At 44.5% G+C, this 24,398-nt stretch overlaps 2 protein-coding genes across 3 annotated transcripts in view; one reads left to right on the top strand and one right to left on the bottom strand.

Annotated features, from left to right (window-relative positions):
* Positions 1-709: 709 nt before the first annotated feature.
* LOC106814217 (4-hydroxybutyrate coenzyme A transferase-like) lies at positions 710-11,298 on the bottom strand. The gene is made up of 9 exons (XM_014818516.1): positions 11,109-11,298; positions 7,768-7,956; positions 4,953-5,105; positions 4,511-4,750; positions 3,549-3,737; positions 2,081-2,296; positions 1,704-1,841; positions 1,123-1,251; positions 710-917 (listed from the first exon to the last, which is right to left on the bottom strand). The coding sequence occupies exons 1-9, from the start codon at positions 11,296-11,298 to the stop codon at positions 733-735; spliced, it is 1,629 nt and encodes a 542-aa protein (XP_014674002.1). The 3' UTR covers positions 710-732.
* The window catches only part of LOC106814219 (basement membrane-specific heparan sulfate proteoglycan core protein-like), a gene marked incomplete at its 3' end in the record, with an annotated part of 99,672 nt that continues 85,681 nt past the window's right edge, over positions 10,408-24,398 (top strand). Inside the window, 2 exon segments of one of the 2 annotated variants that reach the window (XM_014818519.1) lie at positions 10,408-10,418; positions 18,942-19,263. In XM_014818519.1, the coding sequence (XP_014674005.1) occupies positions 19,114-19,263 (150 nt within the window). 2 annotated transcript variants of the gene reach the window in all.

Here is a 24,398-nt window from a genome sequence, read left to right as displayed (position 1 = left end):
GAAAGGGTTCAGCCTCGTCGAGAAAAACGTCAGAAGATGATCCATTAACAAAATTGCAGTCGCTCGTCATCTTTAGCGCTGAACCAGTTGCAGTCACTTATGAGAAAAATCAGCTAGATGGGCGGGATTATTATGTAACATAATATTAATAACACATGTATTACAATTTATCAGTATAGTTATAGATATAGCAGTTCATCCTGTCTATATCCGTAAATGGCTAAAATTGCCACTTGTAAAATCACATGCGTCTAAACAGAGGAATTGCTCCGACCTGTGATTGGAGGATAAAATAGACCCGCCCACTCCGCCGCATACGCTATGCTATGACGGGTAGGAACGCGTACTAACTATCATATGGAGCGAAACGATTTGAGTTATATTTCTATAAATTCAGCTATTATAGACACATGAGAATAATCAGAATTTTGAGTCTATTGAAGCGCGATTAGTCTAATTAATTAGCAAATATGCACGCGCGGCTATGACCGGTGAAACGAAACGTCACGAATTCTATTTTTATCCTCCAAAAATGGAAAAGTGGGCGGGTCTATTTTTATCCTCCAATCACAGGTCGGAGCAATTCCTCTGTTTAGACGCATGTTTAAAAACCCTGGACCGCCCCCTTGGTATTAAATAGCCTTTTCCCACTTGCTCGCAAATGTGAGTTTACCCCCACCCGTCGGGAATTTAGCTCCTGTGTCCGGCTACCGCTAATGGCCCACAGCACCTTCACGGAGAGGGCATACACTTGAGTCGTTTGAAGGCAGCATGCTCCAGCATCTCGCGGTCGTCCGGGTGAGCAATGTTGATGAGCTCGTAGGCACGCTGCCGCAGGTTCTTGCCAAACAGCTGTGCGATGCCATACTCGGTGACTATGTAGTGCACGTGAGCACGGGTCGTCACGACGCCGGCGCCTGCATCAGAGACGAAGTTAGCGACGACGGACGGCAGCAGCGCCATCTACCGGCATCTATATCGTAAATATAATCTGGAGACGTGAGTAGACGCGCTATGCTAGCTAGCTAAGTAGAAATATATCGGGTAGCAGGCTTGCAGTTTACGCTTAGATGTTTAATTTCGTAAATTGTAGCCCGTGGTCCTCGATGAAATCAATCCTACCGAGTTTGATCTGTGGAACAATCTTAGGACTCGCATCTTTCGTACGTGACGGCATTGCGATGATGGGCTTGCCAAGTGCATCGAGCGCCAGGGCGGCGCCACGTATGAAATCAATTTGACCACCAACTCCTGCAGAGGCAAAATAGATTAATGGTAATGCAGACGACACAGCACGCTGGTCTCCGCCCATGAAATCGATCAAAGCTTACTAATAACCATTGTGCCCCCCCTAGCCTAATATATATTTATATATAGAAAAAGAGGAGATGAGAGGGGAGAGAGAGAGGGGGAAAAGCGAGAGAGAGACAGAGAGAGAGAGAGAGAGAGCGAGAGAGAGAGAGAGAGAGAGAGAGAGAGAGAGAGAGAGAGAGAGAGAGAGAGAGAGAGAGAGAGAGAGAGAGAGAGAGAGAGAGAGAGAGAGAGAGAGAGAGAGATAATATGGCTCGCGAATATGCTCGTCTTTACATTTGCAATGCAGTAATATAAAACGAATACGAAGCAAAAAGTACAATATTTATATAACAACTGCTTTAAACAGTAGAAATTGTTAAAATGTTTAGTGTGTTATTGTAATCGCTAACCTGAGTACATCTCTGTTCCTATAGAGTCAGCCACCACCTGGCCTGTCAGATCTATTTCTATCGCAGAATTAATGGCTGTCATCTTTGTATTCTGGCATATGATTCTGATATTGTTGCACGTACGAACATCGTACATTACTGAAACAAGAAAACGTATAGCGAGCAACACCAACTGATGACATTGCCCCCACCGGGGGACGCCTGGATGTTAGGATGTTTAACACGAACTGCTAGGCGCTAGGACCCAAGGCGATAGAACTGTTAAAACAATGCATAACAAAGCGCGGCCTCGGACGCTTTATGGCAAGGAGTAATAACAACTCGAACAACGGGCGATCATCAGGTCACAAGCCGCGGAAAAGTTCCGCTGCACTCACAGACGAAGAGGTTGTTATCCAGAAAATCATAGACCCTTCTGCTGCCGACGACGAAGCTAACGACGCTCTTTCCCTGCGCGAACGACTTGCGCGCATTCGTGATGCAGCCAAGCTCCATCAGATCGACGACCTTATCGCCGAACATCTCCGTGTGGATGCCGAGGTCGCGGTGATGCCGCAGCTGCTCGCAGACGGCCTGTGGGATTGTGCCGATGCCTGCGGGCAGAGGACATGTTCTGCTAGCATCTATGACAAATACGACATACGCATATACGCTCTCCTATGACACTATGTGTCATAGGAAGATTCTTCCTGTGACAAATATTGGCGAGTCAACTTCGTTCCGCTTTACAGCTGAAATTCACTGCTTGCGTTCATAATAGTGCTCCTAAACTCCTATGATACGCACAACACATACAACAATATTTGTCATAGGAAGAATCTTCCTATGACAAATAGTGTCATAGGAGAGCGTATATGCGTATGTCGTATTTGTCATAGATGCAAGCAGAACATGTTGCATCATCGCATATCACCCGCCATCTTGGCCGGTCTCGCACAAGGTCAACTATAAGTGGGAATGGAGTCAGTGCCGGTAGAAGATGTTGCGCGTTGCGGCTGCGTTGATCTGTCGTAGCCGGCCTGGCCACCACGTGATATAAGTTACGACACGTAATTCCGTAACGCAAGATGCGACCGATCGCGCCCGCCCAGCGTGCCGCCAGCTATCGTCATCGACGCCACCGCCATGGACGAACTCGACTACTATGCTAATGCTTGCGCGTAAATGTTGATTACATGCAATAGAGCGTATATGCGTATGTCGTATTTGTTATAGATACTAGCAGAACTGGCTGTATATTCAGGCACGTCTTCGATATGACAAAGCGAGTGATATGACGTTGATACGGTGACGTAATAGAACTATTACGTTTTCGTCGGCCCTACATCTCTAATGTACGGTTCGACACATTTTTAGACTCTAGAATATAACATTTATGATTATTTATAAGAAGTCAAATTATTCTTGTGTCAGCTACGTTGACTCAACGGCAATCCGAAGGATAGAAACCGCTAATTATTATGTACATGTTTATATATAATTATATATATACACATATTATATATATATATAAGCTTATATATATACAGCTTTCTGTACTAGTTTAATTAGTACATAATAACTTTGCGATCTAGTGCCAGGTATTTTATATTTAGGATGTCTTCGTTAACACTAAAGTTCTGGTCTTCTGTGCCAGCTATTGGTTCATAGTCGAGTTCATTCCAGGCTTTACGCAAGAAAACGTCGAAGAGCAAATTTAACAGCACTGACTGCTGCAGCAGGACACGCTCGGATCGATGGAAATTTTATCAAAAGAACAATGAATAAATATGAAAACGAAATTAGGACAAATATTCAGGGCACGTCATCTCTAAAAGTGTTCATACTAAAAAACGCACGAAATACCCATTTGCAAAGTCGCGCCATCTGCTACGAGGTTGCCAGCAATGTGCATGGCAATCATCTTTTCAATGTCCGAGAATTCTTTCAACTTATTGGAAGGAAGGTCCATTTCTTCGGCCACCATAACGTCAATGTGCGACATATGTATGCCGCTATGGCCAAAGGTTCTTGGCACCTTTGAGTTGACCAAGCCTAGAAGATATGACGTAAGTGAGTTGGTGAGTGAGTGAGTGAGTGAGTGAGTGAGTGAGTGAGTGAGCGCGTGCTTGCGTGCGTGTGTGCGAGCGAGCGAGCGAGAGTGAGTGAGTGAGTGAGTGAGTGAGTGAGTGAGTGAGTGAGTGAGTGAGTGAGTGAGTGAGTGAGTGAGTGAGTGAGTGAGTGAGTGAGTGAGTGAGTGAGTGAGTGAGTGACGTGAGTGAGTGAGTGAGTGAGTGAGTGGATGGGATGAGTGAGTGAGTGAGTGAGTGAGTGAGTGATGAGTGAGTGAATGAGTGGAGTTGAGTGAGTGAGTGACGAGTGAGCACTGAGTGGAGTGAGGAGTGAGTGAGTATGAGTGAGGGAGTGAGGGAGCGAGGGAGTGAGTGAGTGAGTGAGTGAGTGAGTGAGTGATTGATTGATTGATTGATTGATTGATTGATTGATTGATTGATTGATTGAGTGAGTGAGTGAGTGAGTGAGTGAGTGAGTGAGGGAGTAAGTAAGTCAGTGTAGTAAGTAAAAAACCAACAATGCTTCAACAATGGAGAGACAAGTGACGCAAGAACTGCGTGTCACTGAAAAGAGTCCTTCAATATCTAATGGTTAGAAGAGAGTTCAACACTTTAATTCGGATTCTCAACAAACGCAAGAATTGCACGTTACTAGAAAGTGGTATTTTTGAAGCACTGTGAAACGAGCCAAAACACCCTATTTGTATATCTTTTAGCCTCGTGTGTTGGCTAATGTGTGGTTACAATCTCACGTACCGATGATGTATTTAGCGTTGATGATGGCTGCCCTAGTGCACTCCACAGCCGAGCCGAGCGTGCAGAAGCCATGCTCGTCAGGTGGCGATACCTGTATCAGTGCGACATCGATATTCACGATGCCTCGTTCGAAGAGCAGTGGAATTTCAGACAGGAATATCGGAACGTAGTCGGCCCGTCCTTCGTTCACGACGCCCCGTGTATTCTTGTCGAGGAATAACGCGTTCACGCGGAAAATGCCTAGGCGCGTAGTAACACAACGATTAGCGTATGACCGTAATTGTACGCCTGAGGGTGGTACCATCTCGAGGAGTGAAAATGATTAAAACTTGGCACAGAGTTATTATATGATGTCGCGTCTAGAAATGAGTTGAAACAACAGTACGTCGTCGAAAGGGACAGACAGCGAAGGAAGCCAAATTTTTACGAATGGGCCATTTACCTTCGAATTCGGGCTTGGTGATCTCCATCGGTCCCTCCGTGAGAATGTGCATGACCTCAACTTTCTTAAGCCCGGAATTTCTACCATGTTCCGCCATAGCATTTATAAGTGGGGTTGGTGTCATCGACGAGCCGTGTACCCATACCCTGTCATCTGCAATGCGGCTAGTGTTCATTAATCAGCAGTTTCATAGATTCATATAGATAAATAACTTATTTGATTTTGGTCACGCGGTATGCGTGTGTAGTAGGGCTCCGCCCGTGAGTGCGTCCGTGCTCGCGTTCGTATTGGTGACACGTGTGTGTGAATGTGGATGCGAGTGATCGATGGTCCGTGCTAGAATCCTCGGGTGAGTGCCTATGCGCGTACGTAACTGCTAAATTTAATTACAAATAAGGCATTTTCGGCGTTCTGAGCTCATCAGGATTTCACATGTCATAATTATTGGTAATAGAAATAATAAACTCAAGAAAATCAGGCATTGGCTATTACCCAATCCTGTGGTCGGCAACCCCATCCAACTCTACCGAGTACATTACCGAGTACCGAGTACCGAGTACTACACCGAGTATAGCAGATGGGGTTGTTGTCGTATCAGGTACTACAGATATGTACCCGAGGTAGTTTTAGGTTGTTTAGTATTATGTTTATATTTTTATATAATTAGGAGGTAGTTTTAGGTTGTTTAGTATTATGTTTATATTTTTATATGAGGTATGTTTAGGGTTAGGGTTAGGGTTAAAGTTAGGGTTAGGGTTAGTGTTAGGGTTAGGGTACACTTCTGTAGTACAAGTCTGGTACACTTTGTGTATACATATATGTACCTCGGGTACATATCTGTAGTACCTGATACGACAACGACCCCTTGAGCCCGAGTATATAGGATTGCCGCAATGAGTAAGCCGTTAGATTTAGAATTGTTTTCAATTTATTTGTTTCCTTAATAATAAGTCCACCCTCTCGTGTTGCTTTACCCCAACATTATATTGCCCTGAGCGGCCGCCTAGTATGCATATTTGGTGAACAGGGCCTGGGAGTAAAGCTTTGCTGTATGAAGTTTGTTAGCGAAGTCAAGACGATATAGTTGCTGAAACTCTTTGCGACACCTAGAGCAAAAAACACGAAGAAAAATTCTAGCCAAGTAGGTCCCTACTGCGGAATTCATAAAAAAGTGTTACAGGTTAAGATCGTGACCTTGTCAGTTCCATTTGGCGCATTGGGTTGCGAGTTTTCGACGGCCATGTCTTCCATGTATTTAGACACGGAGACTTCGTTTGTGATTGACAGCCGTAGAATTGGAACGCGGTTAGTTTAACACGACTTGGTATGCGCACGCTTTTACTGTACTGTGTAGTAAACATGTAGCAAGAACATACCGGACTTCCTCGTATCTACAGTACACTTCACTTCACAGTAATTATTAGGTACCATCCGAAACGAATTTCACCATTACAGTTTAGTAGTGACGCTCGGGGAAATATTTTCATAAATCACTTCCAATTACAGCGAATATGGCAACCTGCTGGATAAATGCGGGCCGCGGTGGAAATCGCACGTGGAAAACAGCGAACAGTAGCCCGACGCGCTTTAATAAACACAAGAAAATAAACAGGCGCGAAACATCTGCGTTTACAGCGAAGCCCGGCGACTGGCGTGAACGCAGGTACTTTTATGGGCAAATTTATGCGCTCGCGCCGGATTGTGTTCCCTCCGCAGGGTCACCTTCCTTGCCGCGGCAGGTTTTTGCCTTCGTAATATCTCTCTCTCTCTCTCTCTCTCTCTCTCGCTCTCTCTCTTCTCTCTCCCCCTCACACACACATACGCGCGCGCACACATACGCACACACGTACACACCTACCATTTAGATACTTCCGGTAAATATGGATAGGGCTCGATGATCAAGAAACTGGAATATATCCGGCTACTCTATTCGGCGTTTATAGAAGTCACTACACTATTAAATTGTATCCAGCTCAATCCGCATAGCTATCTCAAGCCGTCATTAGTACAATATGAAACTCGGCCGTTAATATTAATTTACGCGCATTCATGTCGCGATTTAAGAGGCCAGGGAATGTTAAATAACTATCTTGTATCACTTGAAAAAACAGCTTAGCTTTCGGTCCAACTATAAACGAACGAAACTCAATAGAATCAACGTAATTATGCATGTCTTTATGCGCGTCAAGGACTTAACACTGATTAACGTTATAACGCGATTACTGTGAATAGTCCTTGAATCATAATAGGTAATGTTTTATTCTAATACTAACACTTAATTGAGAAATTGAAAACTATACTTAATAGTAGAAAATACTGGCGTGAGCTATCTAACACGAGATATGAGATTATTTGGTAGAGACTACCAGAATCTGCTTTCCCGCTAGCAAGATATGTCTATGTTAACATGAACACATTCAGCACGGTCATCTATACGCCTATATGTTTAAAAATGTAAAAATGATATAAGAACTGGCAAACAGAAATGGAACAACAGCATATATTTTAATACTAATATATAGTATTAAGTTCTTATATATTATATATTTCTCTATATATTATCTTCTTCACTTAAAGCAAAAAATTCCTGTGTCATGAAATAACCATTCCGGTCGTTTTCCGTTTGATCTGGAAAAATGCAGTTTTGTGAAATGATACGGAAGCGTTTTGCTCTTAATTTCATTCGCTAGCAGCTCTATACATATTCAATATACTTATTACGTTGCTAGAATCTTCATGGTAACTTTTATGCGGATTCAGATGCCCTGCCACCGCTAAAGGCAGTAGGATGTGCAGCACGCCTACAATGACTCACATGATTTTATGACAGCAGTGGCCTCTTCAGCTGTTCTCCACGTAGGAACTTTGTTTGGGAGAGGATGAAATGGCTCTGACGAATACGTGTAAAAATCGTTGAGCTGTTTCTCATTTGATTTCGAGAACTTTTTTAATAGATTAAGACGCGACACGTTAAAAAGCCGTGCGGCCATTTTGATGCAGTTTCCTTAAGGCCAGTACAAAATTATCTCATCCGTTTCGAAACACATCCTAGTTAGAATCCGCCGCAGGCTATAAACCCGGTGGGGATGAAAATAGCCCAGTGTGTATGCTACTTTCAGTCGGAATTATAGTACAGCCCAATGCGAATTAGGCTATCATCATTGAACGCTAGGGACCGCCAGTGTATATAGAACCCAACTTTCTCTCGCATGCCATGATTCTTTTATCCCCATGAATGGTAATTTGTAGGGGTTCTAACATACTTTCTCTGCATTCATACCTTCATTGAATTTATTACCTTCATACACACGAGCACACACACATACACACACACACACACACACACACAACCACAACACACACACAGCACCACATACACTACACACACACACCACACACACAACCACACACACACACACAACACATGCACACACACACACACACACACACACACACACACCACACACACACACACACACACCACACCACACACACATTCATATACACACACAGCACACACACACACACTACTACACACACACACACACACACACACACACGCACACGCACACGCACAACGCACACGCACACGCACACGCACGCACACGCACACGCACACGCACACGCACACGCACACGCACCACGCACACGCAACACGCACACGCCAACACGCACACGAACACGCACACGCACAAGCACACACCCCCCCACACACACACCACACACACACACACAACACACACACACACACACACACGATCCACACACACCACACACACACAACACACACACACACACACACAACAACCATAACACGCACCCCCTACGCGCATGCCACGCACGGCAGTGCACACACGCACGCAAACGCGCGCGCACACACACAACGCGTTGCGCCGCGCACACACGCCACACCACACACATACATCGAACACAACACATACAACTACGAACACACACACACCATACACGCACCCACCTTACGCGCGCGCACGCACACGCACACACATCAAAAAAAAACAAACCACACAAACAACACACACACACACACACACACACACACACACACACACACACACGAACACACACACACACACCATAACACGCACCCACCAACGCGCGTCGCGCACGCATGCACACACGCACCACGCACACACACACACACACACACACACACACACACACACACACACACACACACACACACACATATATATATATATATATATGTCATACATATAGATATATATATATAGTCTGGATGCTTGAGTCTATACTGTCGGTAGAGTGCTCGATGCATTGTTAGAGAGTAAGTTGCAGAGCGTAATAAATTGTAGTCTGTAGATAAATTAAAGACAAGACATAACTTTTAGCTGTTACTCCGAGTTTCACGCTTACGCGATCATCAGACAAACTTTAATGAAGAATAAACCTTGTATACATTCCATAACCTATATAAACATGAATGGCACTATTGTGTTAGTTATTGCGCAGTAAGTGACGACCACCGCCGCACGTACAGCCACGACAGGGAAAGAGCTGACAGGGAGAGTCACCCACATGGAAAGAGGTCACGGTACGGCAGCATCCTATCCGCGGCAGCGTCGTCGGCGGAGTACTGCAGCGTGTGACGTAAAATAACCCGTTTTCTCGCGCGATACTTTTACGCGCGTTCGCGCGCGCATTGCATAGTTGTTGTTAATTTGCGGACGGGACAGGGGGCTTAATGTGACGATATTTACGGAGAGTAGGAGTGAATTTTCGTATAAATGGCGGCAATAAGATTAGAAAGAAACAAAAAAGTTAAAAGCCGAACAACAATATACCAGCAGAATAATAGATCGATTTAACTATAGGACTATAGATCTACTGCATAGCTTTGGTAACTATGGCCCGCGTACGGTTGCCTGCGGAAACCGTACGCGGGCTATAGTTACTAGAGCTATAGAACTACATAACAATAGTCGCTGTCCGGTGATGATCTGGCCGTCGTCCATCGTCAGACGCGAGAGCAAGCCGTTGTCGACGCCGTTGTCCATGGCAGCGGTGACTACCGCAGCGGCGGCGGCAGTTGTGACGTTTCTCGCTGGGATCGAGACTGAAGATCTTGCCACAGTGTCCGTGCACGCAGGTCGAGGCGACGGGCTCACCTGTGGTAGCGTGGGTCGGATGTTAAATTGCTGAGGATTCTCCAGCTTCTCCTGTGCTTTTTGTGTTCTCGTGTCGGCACTTCGAAATTAGTTCAGATCTTTTGTTGAGGAGCCTGGATTTGTCGGCTTTAGTAATGTAAAGTTTTTCTGCTAAACAGAGATTGCATATTTTGGAGATGTTGTTGTATGGGCTTGCTGAAGTGATGATTGACCAATTGATTGTATAATTGTTCTTGTCGTCTTTGAGTTTCCAGATGTACTTTGAGAGTTTAGTGCTGTTAGCGTATTTTCTGTTTCGAAATGATAGCTTGTGTTTAGTGTGTCGTTGTTTAAATGTTCCCTCTGTAAGTCCGATGTAGTTCTTTTCTATGGTGTCTTCATCTGTAGTTACGCGTGCGTTGTAGACTAGGCTGGTTGAGAGGCAGTTACTGTCGAGTTGACATTGGTCTTCTTTTCGGCTGTTGCATTCGTTCTGGGTGGGGTTGTCGCTGGTTATTTTCTTGTTGTGCTTGTTAATTATGGTTGCTATATTTTCCGTGCAGCTGTAACTGACTTTTACGTTGTTCTTGTTGAAGATAGAGTGGAATTTGTGTTATTTGTGGAAATGCGTCTGGATGAGGTTGAGAAAGGTTTTGCCGATATTAGTTTGGACGTTTTGGCCATATGGAGGGTTAAACCAGATTATGTTCCCTTTCCTGTTCTTTCTTGCGGGTGCAGATGTGTTGCGGCTGGCGTATGTAAGGTTTTCGATAAATTCGCTTGTTTTTAGAGCTTTTTCGTAGGGAGGCTTAGCTTTGTCAAATACTTCCTTGCTGCACGAGATGTCTGATATCCTACGGTTGATGTATGCGGGTAGCTGTTTAATTATGGTAGGTGGGTGGTTGGATTTCGTGTTGATGTAGAGTGGCTCGTCGTTTTCTGTATGGGCGGTATGATCCGTTTGTTAGATTAAGTGTGATGGCAAGGTAGTCTGCTACTTTCAGGTTGGCTTGTATGGTAATGTTTAAACCGTGTTTCTTGAAGTGTTTCGTTATGTCCTTCTTTATTCTTTCTGCCTGTGAAGCTGTGGTGTTCTTGAAAATTGCGAGTCCGTCATCTCTGTATAGTCCTACGTTGTCCTTTCCGTACTTGTCGCATAGATTGTTCAGCATAAATAGTCCAACTAGCTCGCATACTTCTGCTCCGTCATAACTTCCCATTGTAACGTCAAACATACTATCGTTGTCTTTTTTTACCCAGGCGGCGCCGTTGTCAAACAGAAGGGATTTTTTGGAGTGCATAATGATGTACGAATGTTAGTAATGTTACGAAATGAATAGTAATGTTAGAAATTACGAGCCACTCTACATCAACACGAAATCCAACCACCCACCTACCATAATTAAACAACTACCCGCATCCATCAACCGTAGGATATCAGACATCTCGTGCAGCAAGGAAGTATTTGACAAAGCTAAGCCTCCCTACGAAAAAGCTCTAAAAACAAGCGAATTTATCGAAAACCTTACATACGCCAGCCGCAACACATCTGCACCCGCAAGAAAGAACAAGAAAGGGAACATAATCTGGTTTAACCCTCCACCTGGCTAAAACGTCCAAACTAATATCGGCAAAACCTTCCTCCACCTCATCCAGAAGCATTTCCACAAATAACACAAATTCCACTCTATCTTCAACAAGAACAACGTAAAGGTCAGTTACAGCTGCACGGAAAATATGGCAACCATAATTAACAAGCACAACAAGAAAATAACCAGCGACAACCCCACTCCCTCCCAGAACGAATGCAACTGCCGAAAAAAAGACCAATGTCCACTCGACAGTAACTGCCTCTCAACCAGCCTAGTCTACAACGCACGCGTAACTACAGATGAAGACACCATAGGAAAGAACTACATCGGACTTACAGAGGAAACATTTAAACAACGACACACTAAACACAAGCTATCATTTCGAAACAGAAAATACGCTAACAGCACTAAACTCTCAAAGCACATCTGGAAACTCAAAGACGACAAGAACAATTATAAAATCAATTGGTCAATCATCACTTCAGCAAGCCCATACAACAACATCTCCAAAATATGCAATCTCTGTTTAGCAGAAAAACTTTACATTACTAAAGACGACAAATCCAGGCTCCTCAACAAAAGATCTGAACTAATTTCGAAGTGCCGACACGATAACAAATATTACGTAATGAACACAAAAAGCACAGAAGAAGCTGGAGAATCCTCAGCAATTTAACATCCGACCCACGCTACCACAGGTGAGCCCGTCGCCTCGACCTGCGTGCACGGACACTTTGGCAAAATCTTCAGTCTCGATCCCAGCGAGAAACGTCACAACTGCCGCCGCCGCTGCGGTGGTCACCGCTGTCAGGGACAACGGCGTCAACAACGGCTTGCTTTCGCGTCTGACGATGGTCGACGGCCATGCAGATCATCACCGGACAGCGACGCGCAGTAAGTGACGACCACCGCCGCACGTACAGCCACGACAGGGAATGAGCTGACAGGGAGAGTCACCCACATGGAAAGAGGTCACGGTACGGCAGCATCCTATCCGCGGCAGCGTCGTCGGCGGAGTACTGCAGCGTGTGACGTAAACTAACGCGTTTTCTCGCGCGATACTTTTACGCGCGTTCGCGCGCGCATTACATAGTTGTTGTTAATTTGCGGACGGGACAGGGGGCTTAATGTGACGAAATTTAGGGAGAGTAGGAGTGAATTTTCGTATAAATGGCGGCAATAAGATTAGAAACAAACAAAAAAGTTAAAAGCCGAATAACAATATACCACCAGAACAATAGATCGATTTAACTATAGAACTATAGATCTACTCGCTTTGGTAACTGTGGCCCGCGTACGGTTTCCGCAGGCAACCGTTCGCGGGCTGCGAGTTTTTAAACCGTAGGATGGCGACGCCAGATTGATGAATCACGCGTCTCTGATTGGTACGTGCGAAGTAATAATGCCTGTCACGTCAGCGTTAGAAACGCGCTTCAGTGGGTTAAGGTAATATCACACATCAAAAAACTTATCAACTCCAACCCTAAACCTAACACTAAATATTTATATATCGGATATCTATATATAGGGGTGTCATCCATAAAAATTAATCTATGGTGTGGGGACAGATATCATGATGCAAAAACCCTAACCCTAACCCCAACCCTAACCCTAACCCTAACCCAACGCACCAATCAGAGACGTGTGATTCATCAATCTGGCGTCGCCATCCTACGATTTAAAAACTCGCACGCGGGCTATAGTTACTAGAGCTACAGAACTACATAACAATAGATAACTAAAACAATAGCACCATTCATGTTTATATAGGTTATGGAATGTATACAAGGTTTATTCTTCATTAAAGTTTGTCTGATGATCGCGTAAGCGTGAAACTCGGAGTAACAGCTAAAAGTGATGTCTTGTCTTTAATTTATCTACAGACTACAATTTATATATATATATATATATATATATAATATATATATACGTACTCCTATGTAGCGATTAACGAAAGTATTATGTTCTGTGGCAAACCTCGCAACAGAACTAAACCTGTAGCAAATTATTTAGTGGCGTGTAAAATGGGTTCATTGCATATAATATGCGGAGATAGTTGTTCAATCAGGTTTAACGCTGGGTTTACACTGCCAACTTTGTGTTGGCGAATTGCCAAATTGTACTAACTTCGCAACTTTGCAACTGCCAATCGGCAGTGTAAACGCAAAAGTTGCGCGTCCAACCGATCGATAGCAACTAGTTGGAAGATTAGAACATGTTCTAATTTCGCCAACTCGGAGTTGGCGTGTTGGACATTTTTTGCCAAGTGGCCAATCAGAGAACAGCAATCAGGGGTGTGTCCCTCCACCCAGAGGGAGACCATTTGCGCGTGCGTTTCTGCGGCACGTGTCTGAGTGTCGGAAATGGTATTTGAGGTACTTTTGAGTACACGTACAGTCTTCATTCGCACTATCACATTACTATGTACAGGAGGGCATTGTTTAGGTCGGGTTCATTATTGAATATGTAGGGGTGACCACCGCTGAGATGAGGGCGACATCAAAACTCTTTCTTGGAATTGTGACAAAAAACTGCAAAAATGTTGTAACATCTGCTTTGCCACTCAATTACTGTGGCCGAGCAGGCGCGCCACGTAGCGGCACAATGCTGCAGGTATTAAGCGCGTACGTCATTACACATTTATATTAATTTGTTGAAATTGCTCATTTCACTAGAGCGAGAGAGAACGAGAGAGAAAGAGAAAGAGAGAGCGCGCGAGAAAACGAGAGAGGAGGAGTAAGAGAAAGAGGGGTAAAGAGAAAGAGGAAGAGAGTGCAACTCGGTGATTTAATAACGGTGTTCGCGCATGCGCAATATCTCACCAGAGGAGTTATATTTTGTGATGACTATTTATTTATGGTCAGGGGGTCTCTCAGCATAGATTTATGTAATAAATCATTATCAGTAGACCTGTATTTATAATTAGGAGCGCGCCCTATAGCCTGTAGCCTGCAAAACACCATACTTCACCCTCCCACCGTCCTTCCCCTTGCCCCCCTTGTCCCTCGCTCAACTTCCTGCTTCTTTTACGACCGCTCAGCTATCCTTTTCTCAGTCTCCCACCCTTCTCTCTCTCTCTCTCAGCAAGCTATATTATGCAGTTTTCTTCAGTCATCTCAATATATCAGCATAGATTTATTTAATAAATAATATATTAGATATTATTATGATAGGGTCTGGTTTCCGGGCCGTTGAACGTGTGAGAACGGCCGAAGAAAATTATCTTGGCAGTGAACGGTGGGTGACCAACGCGCAAGCGCCATCTTCATGTACAATTAGCATACGCGGAATCCGGAGCGCGATGCTGCGAGCAAAGGGAATCTTGTAGATAGGATTTTACAATGCACACGTGACGTCGATTGAATGCCCAAGATCGGCCGAAGGTATTTATCTTGGCTTGCAACGGCGACGAGCGACGCGAGCGTCAGTTCATGTATATTAACTTAGTGAAAATTGCTGCGGTATGCTGCGAACAAAGTGAAAGTTTTGAATCACAATTCACAATCAAAGAGAAAGAATTTGCAATGCGCACAAACTGTGCGGCATCCACGCTTTGTTTTAAATGCGTAACATCGGCCTTAGGCCATTTACTTTAGGCGTTTTGTCGCCGAGGTGGCGATGTCCCAATCGCCATACCTTATAGGGTAGGAATGGAAATGAGGCGGGCAGTGCCGCCCCAACGAAGTAGTAACGTCCGAATTTGCGATGTGCACCACGCCACCACGCTCTCTTTTGCGTGCTCAACATCGTCCCTACGTCATTTACTTTGGGCGCTACGTCGTCGAGGTGCCGACGTCATGGGAACTCGCGAGGACACGGCGGAGCCGGAAGTTACAGAGAACAAGGTGTCGCTCATCAACCAGTGCGTGCACGTACATGGCATCTTCGCATACGATCCCGACGACAGGCACATCCCGCCCCACCGTGGAGACAGAACTAACGGATTATTGTAATAACAACACTGCGAGAGAGGCACAGGCGCAGGCGCAAAGACTCGTGCACAGTCACAGAGTCAGGATGCCGGTGTTGCCACGAGGGCATTGGGTTTGTCCAAGCACGTGCAGCCGAGCTCCTAATGTGCACGCACGCACGCGTGTGCGTGAACGTGCGTGTGTAAGTGCGCACACTCGTTTATGTGCACGCGCGCGTGTATGTGCACGCGCGCGTGTATGTGCACGCACGCGTGTACGTGCGCGAATGCGTGTACGTGCGCGCATGCGTGTATACGCACGCGTGTATGTGCGCGCATACATGTATATGCGCGCACGCGTGTACGTACACGCACGCGTGTATGTGCGAACATGCGTGTACGTGCGTGTATGTGCGCTCACGCGTGTATAAGTGTGTAAGTGCACGCACGCGTGTGCGTGCGCGCGTGTACGTGCGGGCATGCGAGTATGTGCGCGCACGCGTGAAAGTGCGCGCATACGTGCACGCACGCGTGTATGTGTGAGCACGCGTGCGGCGCCGGTCATGTGCATCTGTGTACGGCAGATACGTACACTCACGTACACCTGTCGTACACGGGGAAGGTACACGCGTGCGCGCACGAGCATGGACAATTCCAATGGGAAACCCCTCCAGTAATCCACTGCCCGCATGGCATCTCAACTATGTGACTGTGCACTAGTGTGTGCACCTGTCCGTGCGATACCTCAAGATTTTATACATGGAATAATGCCTATAATATCCATCGCCCCACGCGTACGCTCGCGGTCGACGCTGACCGCTCGATCGAGTTGGCCAACTCGCAGTCGTCAGTGTAAACGCGCTGCACAGTTCATAGAACGGTTGATAGAGCGTTGGAAAGTTTATCCAATTCGCCAATTCGCCCAGCTTAACATGTTTATACTAAATATCACTATAAATGAATGCAATATATCTAATTTAGGGACAGACAATAATGTTTATTTGCATTCTGTAGTGCGCATACTCACAAGTACAATTCCCGTGACGCCACCTATTGTTTAGTGTAAAACTTGTAGCGGCAAGGCGCATTGATATAAGCAGCGGGCGTCAGATCGAAGCGCCATCGAAGTCCGGCGCACAGAATTAGATCGACGTTACAGTGGTAGCGGTAGTGGTAGTGGCAGTGATAGTGGTAGGTGGCAGTGGTAGTAAGTGGTAATGGTAATGGTAGTGGTAGTGATAATGGTAGTGGTAGTGGTAATGGTAGTGGTAGCGGCAGTTCATGGTAGTGGTAGTGGAAATGATAGTCGAAGAGGTAGCTGTAATTACCCAATTATGTTATGCAGTTATACATTGATAAGATTCCTGACCCTTGAGAGCGTTGATTAATTATTTCTTACAACGATGTCTAATATGTGTTGATCCTATTATATCGTTAAATACTTATATGACAAATTCAGTTTAATGAATCATGAAGAATAAATTGCTTATTGCCCCACAATTAGCGCATTGTGTAAGAAACATTTGCTTTTTGCTTAAATGCTAACTTTTGAATTGTTGCCATGAATAATACATGCTTTTAATCATTGCACGCTGACTAGTGAGCTACCTAAAGAATTACCAGATCGCACTGTGCACTGTTTTAGTTTTTCACCGTAACATTGAATAATTAGCGTATGGTAATAATACGAATAAAACGATAGTCTGCACGGCTCACGTAAATGATATTCTAAATTTCGAATGAACATTCATTATCATCATATCGGTTCGAGCGAGGAACGAACATTAGTCATATTCAGTTGCATACAGTATGATCATTGAAGTGCCTAACGCTATTCTTAACCTAGCCACGTCTCTAGAGAAACTCTAGAGAAACTCTTAGATGTGCGTTAAGAAAAACGTTAACGAGTATCTGATGTAAAATGTGAAACAAACGTAATGAGCCTAACCGCGTCAGCTCGTGGGCGAATTCATTATGATTTAGGCACGTTCATGGATAACAGATGGCGCTTCGAGTTCAATGCTTTTTGCCAAACTCCACGACAGATGGCGCTCTCGCTCTGGCTCAATTCTACTGAGTGTGGGAAGGGGCACTGCATGCAGTTTGGCTTTTTGCATGCAAGATTCAAGCGTGCAGGAATTTTGTCTCGGCCATGCCCCGTATCAAATTATGTTTTTTGTTAAAATTCACTAGGTAGACACAGTTTACGTTATATATACATATGAAGTGATGCAACTCTTTACGACAACTGATATACATCGTACCAGGGTACCAATTACCAGGGTACGATTGTACAGAAATAGAAGTCACCAGCCAACTCGACGAGCTAACTATATTGGAATTTCTTAGATCTATGGCCAAATATATTAATCAATCGTCTAATAATATTACGAACGCACGTTTGTTTTTAGTTAGCAGGATCACGTCAACATAAAAGGAATGGTATGCACGTATTTCAGGGGCGGATTCAGACCGTATTTGCCATATTGGGAAATACGGTATAGATTTCAAAGTGCCTTTCGAAATTTTGCGCTCACTGTGGGGTGGTGTGCCCTTTTTGGGGGATGTGCCCTTTAAATCTGGAAAAATACTGTCTAGCCTCAGCCCTGGAACCAGCCCTGTATTTATATTAAATGTAATGCTAACTATATCACAAATGTTAAAATCTAGCTGTGTAGGTAGGTGTTCACGTGCGTTCGTATGTACGTGTGTATGAGGATTTGTGACTGTGTGGGACGTACATAAGCAAGTTCGCGCGCGTGTTTTGTGCAGGTATGTGCGTGTGTGTGCGTGTGGTGCGTGTGGGATACGTGTCTGCAGTGTTATGCACGCAAACACCCACAGACCTAGCTGTCACTGGCAGACGCACCACACGAAGCAGTACTTACCGAAAACGTATTTGGGGCTAATCCGCTATTTTAATATAAAATTATTACTACTCAGCATTTCGTACGTTCTAACACATATAGATATATACAATCTATTTTTAATTCTGCGAAGTTATTCACGACCTCTCCGCCGCCACAAGAGGGATGTTTCCGCAGCCAACACCCCCTTGATACAAAATGGTATTGCTCGCTTTTATGTCTAGCGGTTGTACTCCCCGTCCGGTGACTATGTAACGTCATAAATTGTCTGCAAAAACTCTCCATGAAAGTTACTGGAAGATTGCAAAAATCATCGCTTGCAAAACATATATGCATAGTAACGCCATATGCCCGTTATTTAGTTTAGCGGTAGAATATTTGTTTTTGTTGCAAAAAGTTGGCCCGAGCCGTTTGGGGGGTATAAATTAACCGCGTCACAGCCCAATTGCTGACTGATCGGCATCGAGTGGAATCAGTAAGGCCGAGTCCGCGAGTCGTCAGTGTTCCACTCAGACCGGCTCGATCAGTTTGGTTCGCTACACCGTCGCAGCGCTGGGGCTTTACCGGCGTACATTCAACCCTATGAAGTGTAGCACTGTGTAGGAACTATACACAACTCTGTGAAGGCTGATCATTTTCTGTCGAAGAAGTTGCAGAAAGTGAGCGATGGTTGAAGGACTGCGGCGGGCACGTAGCCCGTCAAGTCGGGTAACACTAGGTATCGCCGTGTTACTTCTCGTGTGCTGTCTACCTACTACCCAAGCCCAAGAACAAGACTCATCTTCCAGATACTTGTTCCCAAAGGACAGTGGCGATGTAAGTAGATGATGCTCTGTTTCGTTTACCTACAATAATTTCCGTATCGGAAATCTTCTTAATATAGGGAGAGTGCTGTCAAAAGATCGAGGTGCGATGAACGGCGCGGATTTCTCTAACTTCGTATTCCATGCCGTTACTTGCTACGTTATACATGTATGCTATATGTAATACCGTTAAAATGCTTCTCTGCAGTGCAATCTCACCGCACTGTGCACAAACTACATGGTAGTTAGAAATAGAATGATCTTTCTGTGAGTTAGTGTAGGGCAGCGGCGTGCGTGCGGCGTCTTGTGTAATATTACAGAGGAGCATGTGATTCACATGCTCCTCTGTAATATTAACATAAACACATTGTGAACGGCATTTATGTTAAGTCTATGTTATGCGATAGCGAGTTTACCAACTTTGGTAGTAAATACAATGTTGTGCATAAATAATTACAATCGTTTCATTATTGAAACGGCTCAAATACCTTTGTTCTAGTTCTCAGTTCTGTAGTTTGGTGTAGGTTTCAGTCTTTATTTCTTAGTTGTTGATGTACGTTACTGTAACTGAGCACATGGAAAAGTAATATTTTAATAACTAATCAAATATGAATGTTTGCAGCAGTCGTATCATAAAAGTTAAAATAAGATAACAAGGAGCGGTTAGTACACGTTTCCGCCTTATATATATTATATATCTGTTACTTCACTCATATGCAAATAAGTCGCATACGGTTGTGATAAGCTGTGATTGCTTCCTTGTCTTGCTACATATCAAACATGTAGGATACTACTATGTGTAGTGGGGGAGAAAAAGAAGACTTGTTACATCTATATAATGGCCTTGAATATGGGGATATAAATAAAGGGGAGTCCATTGAAGACTGGAAATGTGACGATTCCAAGTTACTTAAAATTGCTTCCGACCACGTGAGGAAATTACTAAAATATAGGGATCAAAGAATAAGATTAGCAGAATTAAATGCTGGAGGTACAAATTAATGAAAATGATGAGATGAAAGTTCGCATTCCCAGAATATCCTCGCACCTTCACCAGAACTGATGCCTTGTGAAATACAAGAGTGGGACAATATATACGATACGATACGAAACATTGTGTACCGTATGTGTCTCCATGTAATCTTTCCATGGTATCTTTTTGAAACTTTAGTTCGTATCGAAAGTTCTCGTATTAATATATGATACCACATATTACAAATTAATCACTATTGTCGCCCGCATAAAGGGTGGTCCAAGTATGTGCTCTTGGTAACATACTACGTTTCACCTGTTAGATGTAAATAATTTCATGATAATATTATAATCCACACGTGTGTGTCAATAAAATGTGTTTTTAATGCACATCAGATAATTTGAAGGTTGTTTTACATTACATATGAACTTTATTTGAGTAAAATAGCAATGCTTGCTGTTGGCTGCGAAGGTGATGGAATGCTTAAACGATTGGATGCTTAAACCACTGGACCAGTGTAGCTTTCAAATTCGTGATATCAAGATGCATGAGTTATTAATTGTAGGTGAAGTTAGAAGCCTAATCGTCAGCAAATTACACCCGTTTATTATCAATCTTGGATTCCTTGTTTTCTCACTCGATCTGATGTATGACTTTTATAGCTGCTTTAAATATTAATACTGTAAAGACAAATCCCCCAGCTAGGCCACGTGGCAAATCACAACCGCCTGTATGTAAGTACGCAATCTCGTGCATGTAAGTAAAAATGGTATATATAGCTGAGTTCGAGTGAGTTCGAGCAGGTTCCGTTGTATGAGAGGGGCGTGTGATTATAATACAGTGTCTGCTGACCAGTGTCTGCGACCAGCAGAGCCGTCAGTGGTAGACTCTGGCCAAACCTCGACCTCTGTCAGCTAGCATATATATCAAGAGCTAATAATATTATTGCTAAAGGTATAAGCTAAAGGTATAATATTAAGCTAAAGGTATTATTAGCTCTTGATATATATATATATGTGCGTGTCATGTTCGTCTTTATCAAAAGAGCTGCTACACTTACCCAGTCGCGGCGGTTAGTCCTGTGTGTTTTTAACTATGCACGCGAGTAGCTAGATAGCTCTAGAACTAAAGCCCTTCGCTCAGCCACAGACCTGAGAGCTAGTAGGTAGAACAGTCTAGGGTCTGGTTCCGGGGCTATTTTGCAGCGCTGTCCGTGATCGCAGACGAGTGAACGGATGAAATCTGCTAATCGAGAACTACCCCGCTTTTCTGTCTGGCTTCTTATGTCTGGTCTCTCTTCTTACTCGTTACTAAATCACAGTCGGTTGGGAGGCAAGCAAGTTCGGCTAGGCATCCATACTTGTTACTGTTCTCATGTGTGATTGCCAGGCGATTACTTAATCACTTCAGTAGTTGAGATTTGAATTTAGAATTGGACATTCAGTAATATGCTCAATTATTGTACCAGTCGGCTATTGCTTTTGGAATTAAAATAATTGTATACGTAATATTTAAAAAAAAGTGACCTCCACGTAACTATAGTTTAGAAAATTGCCTGTAGATTTGGTCTAGCTGTAAAACGTTGCTGTATCATCCTGCATTCCTAGTTTCGTTTCTGGCTAATATCAACCCAGGGTGTCCAGTGAAACCCTTGTCAAAAGCTTCAGTGAGAGTAAGGATTTGTGGCCGCTTCCAGGAAAAGCTGCTTTAAACCTTGAAATTTAGTTGAAAAGTGCTTGTCTGTATTGCCCTGTTTTTCTATGAAAACGAATGTCATAGAGCAAAGTCAAGGCATTTGCGGGATATATGGCAAGGCAGCGAAATGTTAATGACTTGCTATTAAACCACATGTTGGTACTAACGCTGAGAGGGTCTATGTCCCCCAGTGTACTGCCGGTGTTGCCAGGGTTCCCTAGACACCTCCTTCACATAATAGCTATGTATCTCACCTTAACTCTAAAACACTCTTGATTCAGTGCTAGGGGGGGGGGTCACCCCATCACTGTTGTGTTGGCAAGCGATCCAGTCTGGCTGCGGGCTGATGACGCAAGGTCAAGCAAGGACGAGGCCAAGGGCAAAGATCGCACGCAACACGACCATGATTGGAGTCGCGCGGCTGCAGGAATGCCATGCTGCGGCGGCTGGTTAAAACTATCGTGCAGCTCTTCGTTGCATTAATATTGCCCAGCGATGGAAAGTCTTTAGTCGTAGGTTGCAATGGTGGGCCGAATGAACCGATAAGCGACAGTGTTTACTTGTGGTGGCAGTTGAAGCTGAGGCCGCTATTTGGCGGACAACTCGGGAGATAGCGGAGAAGATAGCGAACGGCCGTTCGTGAAACGCGCCCCCAGCCTGCTACGAGGAGGGGGGGGGCGCTTGCACTGGCTGACACGTGCGCATGCGTGCTCAGCGGCGCATTCGTTAGTAGCACCGGCTGGCTGCGGTCCGTTGACCTGCCCGGCAGCCGAACATTCCCAGGGCGAGAGGGCAAGCTTTCGTCGGGTCTATTTCTAGGGCACCTGGGTGCAAGCGAGGTGTAGGGAGACCGAGGAATGCCGGGTTTCCTACACAGAGCCTTCCCTCCATTGCTGAATTACATAATGCAATGAAGTTTGGTTTTATTCTGGTATTATTGGGCTCATCTTAGATGAGGGACAAAGCGTCTCTATTAAGGAAAGAGTTTGCTGAGAACCTTTTAGTAGGATGTTAGCGATCGCGTATTATATATATATACGATATATAAGGGCTTCCCTGATTTCGCACTCTCCCAATGGATGCTTATATCCCAGTGATAAATTCGATGCGTAGCGGTCACACTGTCAGTAAGTACTACGCATCTCCTGACCATCCCGAAAACACGTTACTCAACGTTAATCAAACTTACGTACTCAACGTTACTCAAACTCCGGCAGTGGCAGTAATTGATGTGATTGTGCGCAATCGATCGGCCCCGGTAACCCGTCAGGACGCGTCAGGCTCTGTGTCCAGCTTCGATGCGCAATCTTTTGTCTGCCCCGGGAATCTAAGTCGAGTCGTACGTGACTGAATGTACGAATCGTATTTTAATGGCTCGCAGCGTCTCTGGCTCTCTACACCTGTTGACGCAGTCACGTCTGTTAGCTACATGCTTCTCAACCTGTATTGTTTGTTATCTGCGACACTATTGACTGTATCTATCTGTATGATACATATCTGGCCCACCTATATCCATAGATTTGTTTTATTATAGCAACTCGTTGAGTAGATTGGAGAGATTTTACGGGGCAAAAGCTGGCGCGCATACCAAGTGGGCTAGATAATGAATATTTCGCAAGGTTTACAAACCTGGTAACATCTGTGCAGAGTGATCGCGTTAGGCGAAGCAATAAGTCTATCGTGTGAGCTCGGTTCACGTGCCTACGGTTTTTCATCTTCTAATTTAGAATATAACTTTCTAAAAAGTTTTTGTGAGCTTTGAACTGAATATGTTTTGAGGTGTTGAGGCTGCGGGAATGGTGAATGTCATAGAGATGGAGACGCTACCCAACATAGATGCTTGCTATATAGCGTGATTATCTTACCAAGTGTTATTTATAATTTGGAACTTCACCATATTTCAGTTCGTTGGTCATTTATTTATGTGTTTTTAGCTCAGCTGACGAAGTCAGATGCAGCTTGTAGAATCGCATGATTGTCCGTGCGTCCGTCCGTCAACAGTTGGGCACAAATCTTAACCGCTCGACGTACGGTCTTGATATTCGGGACGTAGGGGGGGGGGGTTGTGAAAAGGACTCGGGATGTCGAATTTGGGGGTTCAAGGGTCAAAAGTCAAAGGTCAAGATGTGTCAATGGAGGGGGAATATTTCCCCCTTAACTTAAGGTATAGGAGGAAATACGGAATTGCGGCACAAATTTCAACGGCTCGACCTACGCTCTTAAGATTCGATGTATAGTGTGATGGGGAGGAAACCCATCACCAGCGCGAAATTGGGGGTCACAGCTGAAAGGGCAGTGAAGGAAAGGTCAGATATCAGACATTTTCTGAGGACATGGTCTAACGGACCGAGTGCAAAACTTTTTGGTTTCAGCGCTGACCTACCGTTTTTATCACTTTATTGAAAGGACCATGAAATCTACTTTCCGCTGACGTGCGAAGAGTGAGTGTCTGATAAACTTTTGATCCTCAAGAGGAGGGT

This window comes from Priapulus caudatus, unplaced genomic scaffold (genome assembly GCF_000485595.1).
Source record: "Priapulus caudatus unplaced genomic scaffold, Priapulus_caudatus-5.0.1 Scaffold886, whole genome shotgun sequence".
NCBI classification, from domain to species: domain Eukaryota; kingdom Metazoa; phylum Priapulida; class Priapulimorpha; order Priapulimorphida; family Priapulidae; genus Priapulus; species Priapulus caudatus.
The sequence above is the reverse complement of the archived record's forward strand: the minus strand, read 5'-3'. Positions and strand labels throughout refer to the sequence as shown.

What these genes read in the sequence shown, in the direction of transcription:
- LOC106814217 (XM_014818516.1), bottom strand. Translation starts at nt 11,298, where the DNA reads ATGGGAAGTTATGACGGAGCAGAAGTATGCGAGCTAGTTGGACTATTT. An exon ending in CAACGCTAAATACATCATCG is followed by an intron (nt 3,738 to 4,510) that starts GTACGTGAGATT and finishes CATATCTTCTAG; the next exon opens with GCTTGGTCAACTCAAAGGTG. An exon ending in TGTTCCACAGATCAAACTCG is followed by an intron (nt 918 to 1,122) that starts GTAGGATTGATT and finishes TCTCTGATGCAG; the next exon opens with GCGCCGGCGTCGTGACGACC.